We start from the raw sequence: 14,579 nt of genomic DNA on the forward strand, positions 1-14,579 counted from the left end.
TTGTGGCATGGGAGTGGCAATAAGTATCATACAAACAACACCCACTGTACATGATTTTTTAGGCAGCGACGTGGATTTATGCCAGAATGAGGAGACTGATGAGAGTTGTCACTAAAGGGAGGTTACCTCTTGCTTTATACTGTGTCCTCTGAGAAGACTGGTGGATAATGGAATAAGGGGATGGAATGTGGAACAGGAGGTTTCCACAAAATGCTGGAGTAACTCTCCCGAGATGCTGCCTGACCTGCTGAGTTACTCCAGCATTTTGTGAATAAATCGATTTGTACCAGCATCTGCAGTTATTTTCTTATAATACAGGAGGTTTCCACAGCCTGAAGCATTCTTCCACACTATTGTGCTGCTCACCTTGTAGCCGTCAATGTTTGACTCATTGTCCAAGGGCTTGACTTCTTCCCAGGAAATCTTGAAGTATGTCCCATACCTTGTGGTGTCGATTATTTTTGGAGGCTTGCTGGGAGCTGGAAAATAATTCAGTACAGAATTGACTGGATTTTCCGGTTCATTACACCTTTGCATGTATTTGTGAGCAAGTTAAGATACAGAAGTGCTCAACTTTAAAACTGATGGTATAATGAACAACAGCAAGTATATATTTGGAAATAAAAGAAGACAAAGTGCTTAGTGGGTCAGGCAGCGTCTCTGGAGAACATGGAGAGGTGACTTTTTGGGTCAGAATCCTTCTTCAGACTGATTCGGGTCCTGACCTGAAGCGGCACCTATCCATGTTCTTCAGCGATAATGCCTGACCTGTTGAGTTACTTCAGCACTTTATGTCTTTTTGTGTAAACAAGTATCTGCAATTTCTACAAGTATATATATTTGAGAACTTTTTGACCTTAAACATTAAAAATCGGTGGCTGCACTTTGTATACTAATGCAGCTGTATAGATACTGGCAACCCTGCACTGCAAGTCATCTCTCCTGTGCAGTGAACTCCCAGCCATGTTTATTGTGCTTGCCGGCAGTGGTGGGATGGTACGGGGAAGATAAAGGCCAGTGTGGCACCAAACCAGGCCTCAGCAGCCTTGGGAAGATGAAATAAGGAACTGCAGATGCTGGTTTACAAAAAAAGAGAAAGTGCTGGAGTAACCTCAGAGAGAAGAATAGCGGCCCAAGCCAGAGAGTGGTAAATCCCTGGAATTCACTGCCACAGGTGGCTGTGGAGGCCAAGTCAATAGTTTTTTTTTTAAAGAGATTGATGGTATCTTGTTTAGCAAGGCTGTCAAAGATTATGGGGATAAGGGAGGAGTTTGGGTTGAAAGGAAAAATAGATCAGAATTCTACGATTCAGCCAAATTTCCACAACTACATCAGATAACAGTAGGATACATGACTGTAACAAAGTTACAAGTGGTCCTCCACCTCTATCTTTGAAGTGGTACCTACGTGCTTTCTTTGTTGTGAGTATAATTGGTTGATTGGAAGGGCCAGCTCCAGCTTTGTTATAGGCCCTGACCTCTATGGAATAGCGTGTGTAGGGCTTCAAGTCTCTGATTCGAGCTGTCGTGTTATATTCGATCGTCCTTACTCGTTGTATGGCCGCCTCAGGGTCAATGACCCTTCGATATCTGATCTGCAGAGAGAACAGAAGGAAAGAATTTAGAGTAATTGGAAATTAAAGCCATGTCTGCCTTGGCTCAGTTAGGCACTAAGTGGTCCACCAACCTAAAACCAGTCGAGGACTGAGACTGAGAATATTACAAGTAGCTAGAGAAGGGTTCAGGGTGATGGAAATGGCAATGGCAGGATTCAGAGAGGAGGAAATGTTGCAGGAACCACATGAGGGAAATGTAACCAGCAATGGCTATGGGATATCATATCATATCATATCATATATATACAGCCGGAAACAGGCCTTTTCGGCCCTCCAAGTCCGTGCCGCCCAGTGATCCCCGTACATTAACACTATCCTACACCCACTCACATCTCACATACGGCATCAAGAATGACATCAAAAGAACCATCATCACATTGGATAACATCCCATCCACCTCAGTTTGGGTTCATGTCGGCTACAACAAGCACCATTTACTAAATTGTTAGAAGTCTTGAAACAGTACTTTAATATGAAAAAAAGTTGATGAAAGTGAATTAAAGGATGAGGGGATAGTGCAGGAAATTAATACACACCATCCCGACCACACTCTCAATTCACACCTGCCATTGGGAAGAAGGTACAGGAGCCTGACAACTGTAACATCCAGATTCAGAAGCAGATTCTTCCCTGCAACCATCAGGCTATTAAACATTATGAACTACACAGACTTGGGGGCATTATTTTTGGCACTATATATATAAATATTTATCACTATATATATATATATGGTTATATATATATATATATATATATACATATATATATATATATACATATATATATATATATATATATATATGTGTGTGTGTGTGTGTGTGTGTGTGTATATCACCATATATATCTCTCATATATTTAAGTATAAATATGGTGGTGTCTGTGTGGTTTGCATGTTCACCCTGTGACCTCGTGGGTTTCCTGAGTGCGTATATATATATATATATTTATTTATTTTTTCTTTCTGTTAATTTATTAATTTGTATCAATTTGGGAGGCTCCAATGTGTTCAGGGAGAATGGAGATGAAGGCAAGGTGGTGGAATATGTGGTAATTTGTGGGGACGCTGGTTGGTGCGGACTCGGTGGTGGAAGGGGTGTTAGTTTGCAAAGGCAGGTAGTAAAATCAATGAATTCATTTTGTCCTCATATTTGGAGGCTAAGTTAATGAAGAACAAGAGAATGGAGAGTGAAGTAGATGGTGAGGAGATGGTGAGGCCTTTGAAGGGAGCAAAAGACAGTGGAAATAATGGGAAGGAAGATGCACACAGAGTCGTAAATTCATACAACACTCTTTGGCTCATGCAGGCCACACCAAACAGGTCGATGCAGTGGCGCAGCTGATAGAGCTGCTGCCTCACGGCGCCAGAGACCTGGGTTTGATCACGACCTTGGGTGATGTCTGTGTGGAGTTTGCATGTTCACCCTGTGACCGCGTGGGTTTCCTCAGTGTGTTCGGGTTTCCCCCCACATCCCAAAGACGTGCAGGTTTTTCTGTTAATTGGGTTCTATAAATTGCCCCTAGTGTGTAGGGAGTGGAAAGTGGGATAACGTAGAACCCAGTAGGAACGGGTGATCGATGATCGGCGTGGATTTTGTGGGCTGCAGGGCCTGTTTTCATGCTGTATCTCTAAACTAAACATCAAGAGTCCTTTCAATACTATTCTCAGTATTTTATTCTCCTCTCACTTCATTGTCTCCACATGTCACCCACTTCTAAGAAGTTGCACAGTGTAACTGGTGATTCTATATGAATTGCATGAGATTAGCACATCTTCCCCAACCAACAATGGGCCATTATGGACTCCACCCTTCCTGAGGTCATCTGTTCCCGGCCTTGTTTTGTTCTGTCCTTCTCTATCTTTCAGTCTGAAGAAGGGTTCCGACCCAAAACGTCACCTATTCCTTTTCTCTGGAGATGCTGCTTGATCCGCTGAGTTACTCCGGCATTTTGTGTTTACCTTCTGCATGAGATTAATCAGCATTGTACGCTACAGCTACATATTCAATCATACTGACCGGCCACAAGCCTTTCATGCACGAGAATACACTACTTCTGTGTGTGTAATCATATGCCGGTCTGACTATCGTTCCCCATCTGGTCTTTTCACAAGCTCGGGGGTGGGGGGGGGGGGGGGGGGGGTGTGGAGTTTAGACACAGAGACACCTTGTCCATGAATTATGATAAGAATGAGGCAGCCTGGGGTAAAATAAAGGCATTGATGTGTTAGCTGGAGTGACCCTTGCCACTTGGCTGGCGGCCTGGACCTGAATGTTCCTCTTAAAATATTGTATCAGATAAATATTAATAGATTGCTCTACAACAAAGGTTGTTGCAACATAATAATAACCACGGGCATCCACTTACTGTGACAACATGTTACATTTTATGCTTTGCACTAATGATTTAGTCTTTTTATCTTATCACCTCCCAGTTAAGCCGCATTGCATTTTAAAGCTCGATACCCTTCCCCAGATTAAGCAGTAATTAGACACAAATAGCAGTTCATTGGCTGGGAAGTATTTTGGATTGTTCTGAAGGTTACTAAATTTGTGAATAAAAATCTTAAATTTTGCATACCGCAAAGAGTGCACTCAGTGCCTGTACATCACGGTGAATTCACCAGCACTCAAACATCACGATTCATTATGAGTTACGTTAGCCTGAACATAACCCAAGCTAACACCAAAATCACATTGTTTGCAGAAGATAGACAGATTACAGTTCCACCCTCCAGATTTTTTCCCCCTTCATCTCCCAGTCCTCGGTACAATAGGTTTTGCTTTTAAGTTTAGCTCGAAGGCCATTACATCACCTCTTCCATGACCCTTCTCTCACTCCCAATCTCCATTTTGAAGTTTTATGGTCTCCAGTTGCACTGAAAAATGCTGGTGCTCGGCTGAATGATGATCTGGGAGCTGCACATTCCTGTCTACCTTTCCACTGAGGTAAACTTCAAAGGCTACCGGAATACATGTCAAACCCACGATCGGGGCTCACTAATTCTTCTGAGGCAATGAAGAACTCCATTGTACGTTATCATTATAAGCAGGCAAAACAGTGTTTAGTTTAGTTTTAAGATACAGGGCGGAAACAGTCACTTCGGCCCACCGAGTCTGCACCAACCAGCGACCCCACATATTACCACTATCCTACATACACTAGGGACACTACATTTACACCAAGCCAATTATCTACAAACCTGTACGTCTTTGAAGTGTGGGAGGAAACCAAAAATCTCAGAGAAAACCCACGCGGTGTTGGGGAGAACATACAAACTCCGTACAGACAATGCCCGTAGTTGGGATCGAACCTGGGTCTGCGGTGCTGTAAGCGCTGTAAGGTAGCAACTCCACCGTTGCCCCACCGTTTTAGGCCACTCTTGCTGAACAATCAGCCTCTAATGTGAATTGCCATTCCACACGAATATCTGTTTTTGCTCACATTAATCCTTCATTTTAGATTTAGAGATACAGCGCAGAAACAGGCCCTTCGGCCCACCAGGTCCGCGCCGCCCAGCGATCCCCGCACACTAACACTATCCTACACCCACTGGGGATAATTTTTACATTTGCCCAGCCAATTAACCTACATACTTTACGTCTTTGGAATGTGGGAGGGAACAGAAGATCTCGGAGAAAACTCACGCAGGTCACATGGAGAACGTACAAACTCCGTACAGACAGCATCCGTAGTCAGGGTCGATCCCAGGTCTCTGGCACTGTAAGGCAGCAACTCTACCGCTACGCCACCGTGCCACCCTTGCGGAATTGGTGCGCAAATGGCAGGTTCCAGCACTGGCTTTCTCCTAGTGAAAGTGAAGCTGCATCATACATGTCGGTGTGAGTGATTTCCTTTTTTTTTTTGCAGCTTAACAGTAGAGATAGGATTTATATGTCAATATTTTCCTGCAACTGATGTTTGCTGCAATCATTGATGGTTCCAGTCTGCTCTAATATATGAAATATTAGTGTTTAAGTCAGCCCACAACGTATTACTATGCTTCACAATGACAGCCTGCTTTTCATTTCATGCACTACTGAAATATGACCGATGAATTAGGTTTCCGTCGTATGCCGTACAATTTAAATGTTATTTATGACGGTATTGTTACAGAGCTGTGAAGACATTCATACTAATAGCAGGGTTGCATTGGATTTATAATCTATGTGGGTTAGTAATATTTCCTTGGATCGAACATCTAAATAAGAAAAAGCTGCAAAGACCTAATTTGGTATGCTGCAATTCCAGATTCTTTCACTAACTCATTCCCTTTCATCCCACTCCCTCTCTGACCTCTCGTACACTGTTCCAATTTAACTCTTGGAACAAAATCTTATCTCACAACCAGGCACATTACAAGCAGCAAGATTCAACAGTGAGTTCAAACAACTCTTGTCAGACAATTGAAAATCTTTCTCGCCTCTGTCACTTTCTCAGGTGTTTTGTTTTGTATCATCTCTCCCCAGCTGGGAAAGGCACAGTGGTACAGCAGGGACAGCGGCTGCCTTGCAGCTCCAGAGACCTGGGTTTGATTCTGACATTGGGTACAGTCTGTGTGGAGTCTGCATGTTCTCCTTGCGATCGTGTGGGATCCTTCCAGGTGCTCCGGTTTCCTCCCACATCCAAATGACGATCGGGTAGGTACGTTAATTAGTCTCTAAATTGCCGCTAGTGTGTTGGGAGTGGAATGTGGGATAACAGAACTAATATGAACAGGTGATCAATGGTCGGCATGGACTTGGTGGGACAAAGGGCCCGATTCCATGCTGTATCTCTAGACCAAACTCTCTCCTGTGTGCTTCCCTGTCACGATGCTTGTCGGTGTCCTCTTGGCACCTGCTGTGCCCTCAGTCCCCGAGGCTCCTTCCCCTCCTGCGTGGCTTGACTGCAACCTGATGGTCCCAGCGTCTCATCTGGTAAAAAAACACCCACCGCTCTTGATTCTCGTTGCTCCTCACTCACGGTGCCTGCACCTGAGCAGGTATGCGTGCAGACAGATGCCACGATGTAGTATTTGTGGCTGCAGTGGAGGTCACCATGAATTAATCGGTTACTGTGATCCACAACAACACAAGTGGCACAGCTGGAGGAGACCCGGGTTCAACAATGGCTTCAGATGCTGTCTGTGTGGAGTTTGCATGTTTTCTCTGTGACCCCGTGAGCTTCCCCCGGGTATCTAATCTTATTGTACATCCCAACGACGTGCAGGTTGGTAGGGTGATTGGCCATTGTAAATTACCCTTAGTGTGTAGGTGAGCAGTAGAAACCGAGGGTGTTTTATAAGAATGCAGGGAGAAAAGAAAGAAAGATTATTTTAATGTTGGGTTAGTGCAAATAGGTAAATGATTATTGGAGTGGAGGGGCTGTTTCTGTGCTGTAACGCTTTCTCTCAATGACCATCATTCTTCAAGTGGGTGGTTAATATGTTTTTATAAACCTCTTCCTGAGTATCACCTCACGAACCCCCACCAAACACCCACCCTGCCTATGATATAGAGTCTGTGTATCCCACACCGACCTTATGAGCCACCTTGGATGCTGCCTGTGAAATCACTGTTTCATTCCACAGCCTTAAGCTGCAGTAGATAGGCTGATAAAGCTGAAGGGCTATGATGTTGTAGATAATTAATGTGGCAAGCTTATTATATCAGTGCAGAATTTTCTTGCTACTTTAATAGCGGCACTCACTCACTTAACATTTACAGAGTAATTGTTCCTTTAAAATGATGGATAAATCCAAGGAACTGCAAATGCTGGAATCTTGAGCAAAAAATACAAAGGGCTGGAGTAACTCGGCAGGTCAGGCAGCATTTCTTTGGTCTGAAGGGTCCCAACCTGAAACATCACCCATCCATGTTTTCCGGAGGTGCTGCCTGACCTGCTGAGTTACTGCAGTACTTTGCTCAATGAGAAATGTTTTAGGTTATGCTCAGTAGAGGGTCAACATTTACCTTCTCTTGCCATTGAGGTTAAACACCATTTAAAGAATCAGCTAGCAGATGTCCAAAACCTGCTGTCAGCAAGTCAGCTTAAGTGCCCTTAAGTGCAAGTCAGCTTAAGGGGGGGAGGGGAGAGGGGGGGGGGGGAGAGAGGGGGGGGGGGGGGAGAGAGGGGGGGGGGGAGAGAGGGGGGGGGGGAGAGAGGGGGGGGGGGAGAGGGGGGGGGAGGGAGAGGGGGGGGGGGAGAGAGGGGGGGGAGAGGAGAGGGGGAGAGAGAGGGGGGGGAGAGAGGGGAGGGGGAGAGAGGGAGGGGGGGAAGAGGGGAAGAGGGGGGAGGGGGGGAAGAGGGGGGAGGGGGGAAGAGGGGGGAGGGGGGGAAGAGGGGGAAGGGGGGGAAGAGGGGGGAGGGGGGGAAGAGGGGGGAGGGGGGGAAGAGGGGGGAGGGGGGGGAAGAGGGGGGAGGGGGGGGAAAGAGGGGGGGGGAAGAGGGGGGAGGGGGGGAAGAGGGGGAGGGGGGGAAGAGGGGGAAGAAGGGGGAAGGGGGAGGGGGAGAGGGAGGGGGAGGGGGAGAGGGAGAGGGAGAGGGAGAGGGAGAGGGAGAGGGAGAGGGAGAGGGAGAGGGAGAGGGAGAGGGAGAGGGAGAGGGAGAGAGGGGGGGAGAGAGGGGAGGGGGAGAGAGGGAGGGGGGAAGAGGGGAAGAGGGGGGAGGGGGGGAAGAGGGGGGAGGGGGGGAAGAGGGGGGAGGGGGGGAAGAGGGGGGAGGGGGGGGAAGAGGGGGGAGGGGGGAAGAGGGGGGAGGGGGGGAGAGGGAGAGGGAGAGGGAGAGGGAGAGGGAGAGGGAGAGGGAGAGGGAGAGGGAGAGGGAGAGGGAGAGGGAGAGGGAGAGGGAGAGGGAGAGGGAGAGGGAGAGGGAGAGGGAGAGGGAGAGGGAGAGGGAGAGGGAGAGGGAGAGGGAGAGGGAGAGGGAGAGGGAGAGGGAGAGGGAGAGGGAGAGGGAGAGGGAGAGGGAGAGGGAGAGGGAGAGGGAGGAATTGCACTGTCATCAAGAGCTGGCATGGACTTGAGGGGTTGAATAGCCTTCATCTGGGCAGGACTGATTCGATGACTCGGCAGTTTAATAACCATTGTATGATACATAACAGCCGATTTATACAAAGCAAGCTCTCACAAACAGCAAAGCAATTACAAACAAACAATTTTTATATCATATTGATTGTGGCAATAATATTAAAATATATATTATGGATTCCAACCTTGTTCTTCTTGAAAATAGAGCATTCACATCCACCTGAGGGTTCATAAGTTATAGGAGCAGAATTAGGCCATCCAGCCCATCTAGTCTACTCCTCCATTCAATCATGGCTGATCTATCTTTCCCTCTCAACCCAGTTCTCCTGCCTTCTCCCCATAACTTTTGTCATCCTTACTCATCAAGAATTTGTCAATCTTCACTTTAAATATGCCCAATGACTTGTCCTCCACAGCCGAAAGCCATCGCTCCCAGGCCTTTGTTAACTTCCCATCACAAAGACAGAGGCTCCATCTAGTTGCACTTCCTCAATGCTGCACTTGAGCATCTGCATAGCTTTTTGATTTCAGGTGTCTGGTGCGGGACTTGCAATCTTCTGACACAGTAGGAAGATGGTGATCAACTGAGACACAGTTGGCACAGGGCGAGGATAAACCTGAAGTATAAATCTGAAATCTGGTTTCGACCAGAAACGTCACCTATTCCTTTTCTCCAGAGTTGCTGCCTGACCCACTGAGTTACTCCAGCATTTTGTGACTATTTTTGGTTTAAACCAGCATCTGCAGTTTCTTCCTGCACATTAAATCTGTCAGTGATGCCAGAAGTAGAGCATGATTGCAGGGCACTCCATTTTGGGTTCAGCACTAATACAAGTGGGGTTATTAATTTATCTCATCACTCTGGAGGACTGCCCTTTTAAAAGACCATTGTGCAAATAACCAAGGTTTTTAAACTCAGCTTGAAAAACAGCTCATACCTTGTTTCTGGATTTGGTCAGTGAGCCCTCACAGTGGGAGCGATGGCTCTCGCTGAGAGAAGAGCCTGATCTTGCCTGTGTACCATATCATGGAACAGTGAGTCACTCACTGGCTGTGGAACTGAGCTGCAGCTCAGCACTGTGGAGCCTGAGACGGCCTCACGCATCTGCTCCCCATCAGCTTTATCAGCCTGATGCCCTTAACACAGTGTTCCTTTCAAGCCATCCTCAGGACACTGAGCAGCTCAGTTCTTTCTGTTGGACCCACACCACAGTCCTCACTATGCACATGAATGCACAGATAACCTAATGCAACAGACCGACAATTAATACCTAAACTGAGGGTGCTTCATGAAGAACTACTGACCAAGTTGTTAAGAGACCTGGCTTAATGTACATTGCTTACATTAGAGAACTGCTTAACAGAGGTCAAGACTGACGATTTCCTTCCTGGATTCATATCCTCAAAACAATATCCCTTACGCAGTTATTGGCAGGAACAGAGGAATCTTGGGGTCCAAGTCAATTGCTCTTTGAAAGTAGCAATATGGGACGATAGGTAAGGAAGGTATATGGTACGTTTGCCTTCATTAGTTGGTTTCACTTATGACTCCTGAATACGTGTCAGAAAGTCATATTGCAGCTTTGTAAAACTTTGCGTAGGAAGGAACTGCAATAACTTTGCTTAGCTATGATTATAAAGTTGGTTAGCTTTTATTGAACATTGGTTATGTTGCATTTGGAGACAAAGAAACAGCACGGAAACAGACCCTTTGGCCCAACTTGTCTACGCTGACCAAGATGCCCCATCTTGCCCGCATTTGGCTCATATCCCTCTGAATCTTTCCTATCTACTTACGTCTTTTACGCTGTAAGAAAACCTGCCTCAAACTTCCTCCTCTGGCAGCTCATTCCATATAACTACCATCCTCTGAGTGAAAAAGTTGCCCCTCAGTTTCCTATTAAATCCTCCCTCTCTAACAAACTTATATCCTCTGGTTCCTGATTCCCATACTCTAGGTAAAAGACTCTGTGCATTCACCCTATCTATTCCCCTTATGATTTTATACATCTCTATAAGGTCACCCCTTGGCCTGGTGCTCCAGTTTCCGTCCACACTCCAAGGTTTGTAGACATACAGTTTAGTTGGCTTCTGTAAATTTTCCCTAGCTTGTACGATAGTGCATGTGCATGGAGTGATCGTTGGTTGGCACAGGCTCAGTGGCCGAAGGGCCTGTTTCCACAATGCAAGTCTAAAGTACCAAAGTAAAGCTTGAATGAGGTAGATTCAGACAGGACAATAGGCTTCCTGACAGTTATTCCAAGATCCAGTGGCTTGCCATTTTAAACTATTCCATCTTCTCTGCTTCAACTTTTTAACAAACCCCCAGCAAGTGTATCATCATTATCTACCAAACAACAATTTGGACTGAGATGAGGAAAAACATTTTCAGCCAGAGAGTCATGAATCTATGGAATTGTCTGCCACAGTAGGCAGTGGAGACCAATTTACTGGATGTATTCAAGAGAGAGTTAGATATAGCTCTTAGGGCTAACGGAATCAAGGGAGATGGGGAGAAATCAGGAACAGGGTATTGATTCTGGATGATCAGCCATCATCATATTGAATGGTGGTGCTAGCGCGAAGGGCCGACTGGCCTGCTCCTGCACCTATTTTCTATGTTTCTATGGTTTATTGTATGCTAGTTGTTTCCAAATCTGAACCAAATTATAGTAAGAGCATCTTTTTTTGCCCTTGATAAATTTAAAGACTTCCTAGTTTTACATCCACTAAAACCCAACCAAAAGAATACTGAAGAAGGGTCTCGAACTGAAACGTCACCTATTCCTTTTCTCCAGAGATGCTGCCTGTCCTGCTGAGTTAGTTCAGCTTTTTGTGTCTATCCAAAAGGATACTTGCTCAGTATGATGGTCAGAATGGCTTCCATCTGCATCATTAATTTCCATGATTGTAAATATCTTCTCATGTTCGACAGTATTTAATCTCAAAGTGACTTATCATGCAAGGTCTTGCCCACCCTGGTGTAGTTTCTCAATAATGGGCCATTCCCTGCCCTCCTCATTCACCCTCCCCAACACCAAAACTCCTCTTCCCTAATCAGTAAGACTTTTGCATTACAGCCAAGCAGTTATAGAGTCATAAGATAGACAGACCCTTCTTCAGACTTCTTGACCCGAAATGTCCCCCATTCTTTCTCTCCAGAGATGCTGGCTGTCCCGTTGAGTTACTCCAGCTTTTTGTATCTATCTTTGGTTTAAACCAGTTCCTTCCTGCAGTTATATGGTCCTACTCTCATTGATGAGATTTGTGTAATCATTAGCTTTAAATTAGCTGACAACTCAGGTCCGCAAGAATTGTGAATACGATTACTCCTGACGAAGAGTCAATTGTTGGTCTAAATGTGCAGATTACATAATTAGAAGTCAAAGCAGGCTTTGTAGTTGGAACAGGAAATTTTAAAAGGACAGCCTGTTGTAGGTCCAAGAACTGCTTAATGAAAGTAACTATTGGAATGATATTCTTTCCGTTTATATGAGGACTTGCTCAGGAACTTGCATGCCCATGTGCACAGATCAATTAAGTCGGTGCATAAATAAACCAAAAGCAACGGACTGCTTCTCTTTTCCTCAAAAAATGAATGGAATTCAAAATTGACTGATCAATCCTACAGGTGTTTCAAGCCCGCTACGAGTAGTGCTGTCAGTTTTGTTCAGTGGACACTGTTTTAGTGAGGATACCTAGCAACTTCAATGGAATGTATGTACAGCCTTAAGGGTTAAATTATGAACATTGGCATTTATATTCCCTTGAGTTTGGAATGATCAAAGTTGATGACAAGATGGAGAGATTTACGATGTGCTGAGGGAGACTCCCTCATTGAATGGGAAATTCAGAATAAGAGATTTTCTTAAGATGAAGAGATTGCTCTCCTCAAGAGACTGTGCATTGAGCCCATTCCAAAATCAACATCCATAGGATAAGTGGGCATCAAACAACATAAGCAAAATCCAGCAATGTCTAGCACAAGTATCGCAATGGGATTTTGGTAAGTGCCACCCATCGTCCAACATGAAGAATCAAGGACACACTGCAGTTTTCATGGTGTTACTGCTCAGATGGGAAGCCCAACTGAGTGCCCCGAGGATGAAAAAATAGCATGTTTAACAATATATAACAATATATCTGCACAAAACACATGAATCCTGAGTTTTTACTTGGACTGAGCCCGTAGAATAACCAACGTTGGTCTCAAAGACCTTCAAAACTGATCAGGCCTAATCGCATCCTAATGTCACCCTAATCGCTGAGGGTGACATTGAGATAACCCGAATGGTTGCTTAAAACCATCCAATTTCACATACTCAGACAAAACAAACATGACCATAAATCAGTTAGGCACATGTCAATGTGAGGCCGTGGGGAGATGGTATTGTTTCAAGAGACAATGATGCAAGACTAGCCGGCAACGTTCCACTTGCACTAATAAACACGGATGCTTCCTGACTTTGTAGGGCACTTGTCAGACTTTCTAATGGGGTTTGAGATTTCCTGTTTTGAAAGATAAATAAACTTGTACAACTCGGTGTCAGTAACTTTGTCCTTAAAATATTCTCGTGTGATTGCACAAGGTACTTTGTAATTACATTTTTGGATGAATAAAACATAAAATACAGTTTATAAATCCCCAAACACACAAAGATAATCTCCTTGACAGCAACACTTACAATGGCTGGCTTGTACAAGACTGGGAGATGTTGAGTGCAAACATGTTTGTTATACTGCAGGCTGTGACAACACGCTAGCTGTTCTGCAGGAGCTCTGTGCAGATACATAGAGCCAACTGTTTAATGTTGAAGTATGGGATGGAGCAGGTATGCTCTTGTTCGATTGCATAATGTTTAAAAAGACCCGGAAGTCATGTTATGTAGACCTTAGCAGATCTAACCCTGTCCCTGTGCAGTTGCCTAAATTCTGGTTTCATACTTTCCTTCCACATTGTAAAGACGGGCTGGTTGTTAAGTTAATTGGCTGCTGTAAACTGCTCCTGGTGTATAGCCGAGCGGCAGATTCTGGGGGAATGGATGAGAATGTAAGGGGAAATAAAAGCAAGAGGACGCAACTTTTGGGTAAGTGGGCCTGAACTTGTGTTGTTTCCCTGCATGACCAGACTAACTGAATATCAGAGAGTGCCAATTCTCAATGGACTGGTTTACCAGAATGTGATGAAGGGGTGGAAGAGTTTGGACCCACTGCCAGTGGTATCACAGTGATCTAGTGTTTGACAGTGAGTGGATCTTACAAACATAACAAAATAGAAGTAGGAATAGGCCACTCAGACCCACAAACCTGCCCCAGCACACAATATGATTTTGACTGACCTGCTCTAGTTTAGTTTAGTTAATTGTCACGTGTATTGAGGTACAGTGTTGCGTGCTAACCAGTCAGCTGAAAGACAATACATGATTACAATCGAACCATTTACAGTGTCCATGATAAGGAAATAACATTTAGTGCAAGGTAAATCCAGTAAGGTCCGATCAAAGATAGTCGGAGGGTCACCAATGAGGTCAACAGTAGTTCAGGACTGCACCTCAAATGTGGATAACTGCCATTAATCTTGCGATTTGTTCAAGACTTTCCTTTCAGTGGTAACATTGTGACATCTACCCTGTCATGTCCCATCACAATCTGAAAATGTTTCAATATGAACATCCCTTATCCTTCTAAACTCCAGAGCATATCTTCATTTATATTTCTAATATATACATTTTTCTAAATCAGAAAGAGGCAAAGCGGTGAAGGTCTGGGCCCTAGTGTAGTCCCATGTGTCTAAAGGAAGTCTTTGGGGTTTGGAATGCATTGCCTGAAGGAATTGACAGGAACCAATGAATCTATCAACCCACACATCTTTGGGATGTGGGAGGAAACTAGAGCACCCACAGGAAAGCCACATGGTCACAAGGAGAATGCACCAACTCTGCACAGACAGCACCAGA

General features: G+C 45.0%; 1 protein-coding gene across 9 annotated transcripts in view; it reads right to left on the minus strand.

Annotated features, from left to right (window-relative positions):
* The window catches only part of LOC144603565 (contactin-1-like), a 421,240-nt gene that overhangs the window by 41,228 nt on the left and 365,433 nt on the right, over positions 1-14,579 (minus strand). For all 9 annotated transcript variants that reach the window (XM_078416950.1, XM_078416955.1, XM_078416958.1 and 6 more), the window contains 2 exons: positions 1,408-1,594; positions 367-479 (listed from right to left, as the gene is read on the minus strand). In XM_078416950.1, the coding sequence (XP_078273076.1) occupies positions 367-479; positions 1,408-1,594 (300 nt within the window). The remainder of the gene's footprint in view (positions 1-366; positions 480-1,407; positions 1,595-14,579) is intronic.

This window comes from Rhinoraja longicauda, chromosome 20, assembly GCF_053455715.1.
Source record: "Rhinoraja longicauda isolate Sanriku21f chromosome 20, sRhiLon1.1, whole genome shotgun sequence".
Lineage (NCBI taxonomy): Eukaryota > Metazoa > Chordata > Chondrichthyes > Rajiformes > Arhynchobatidae > Rhinoraja > Rhinoraja longicauda.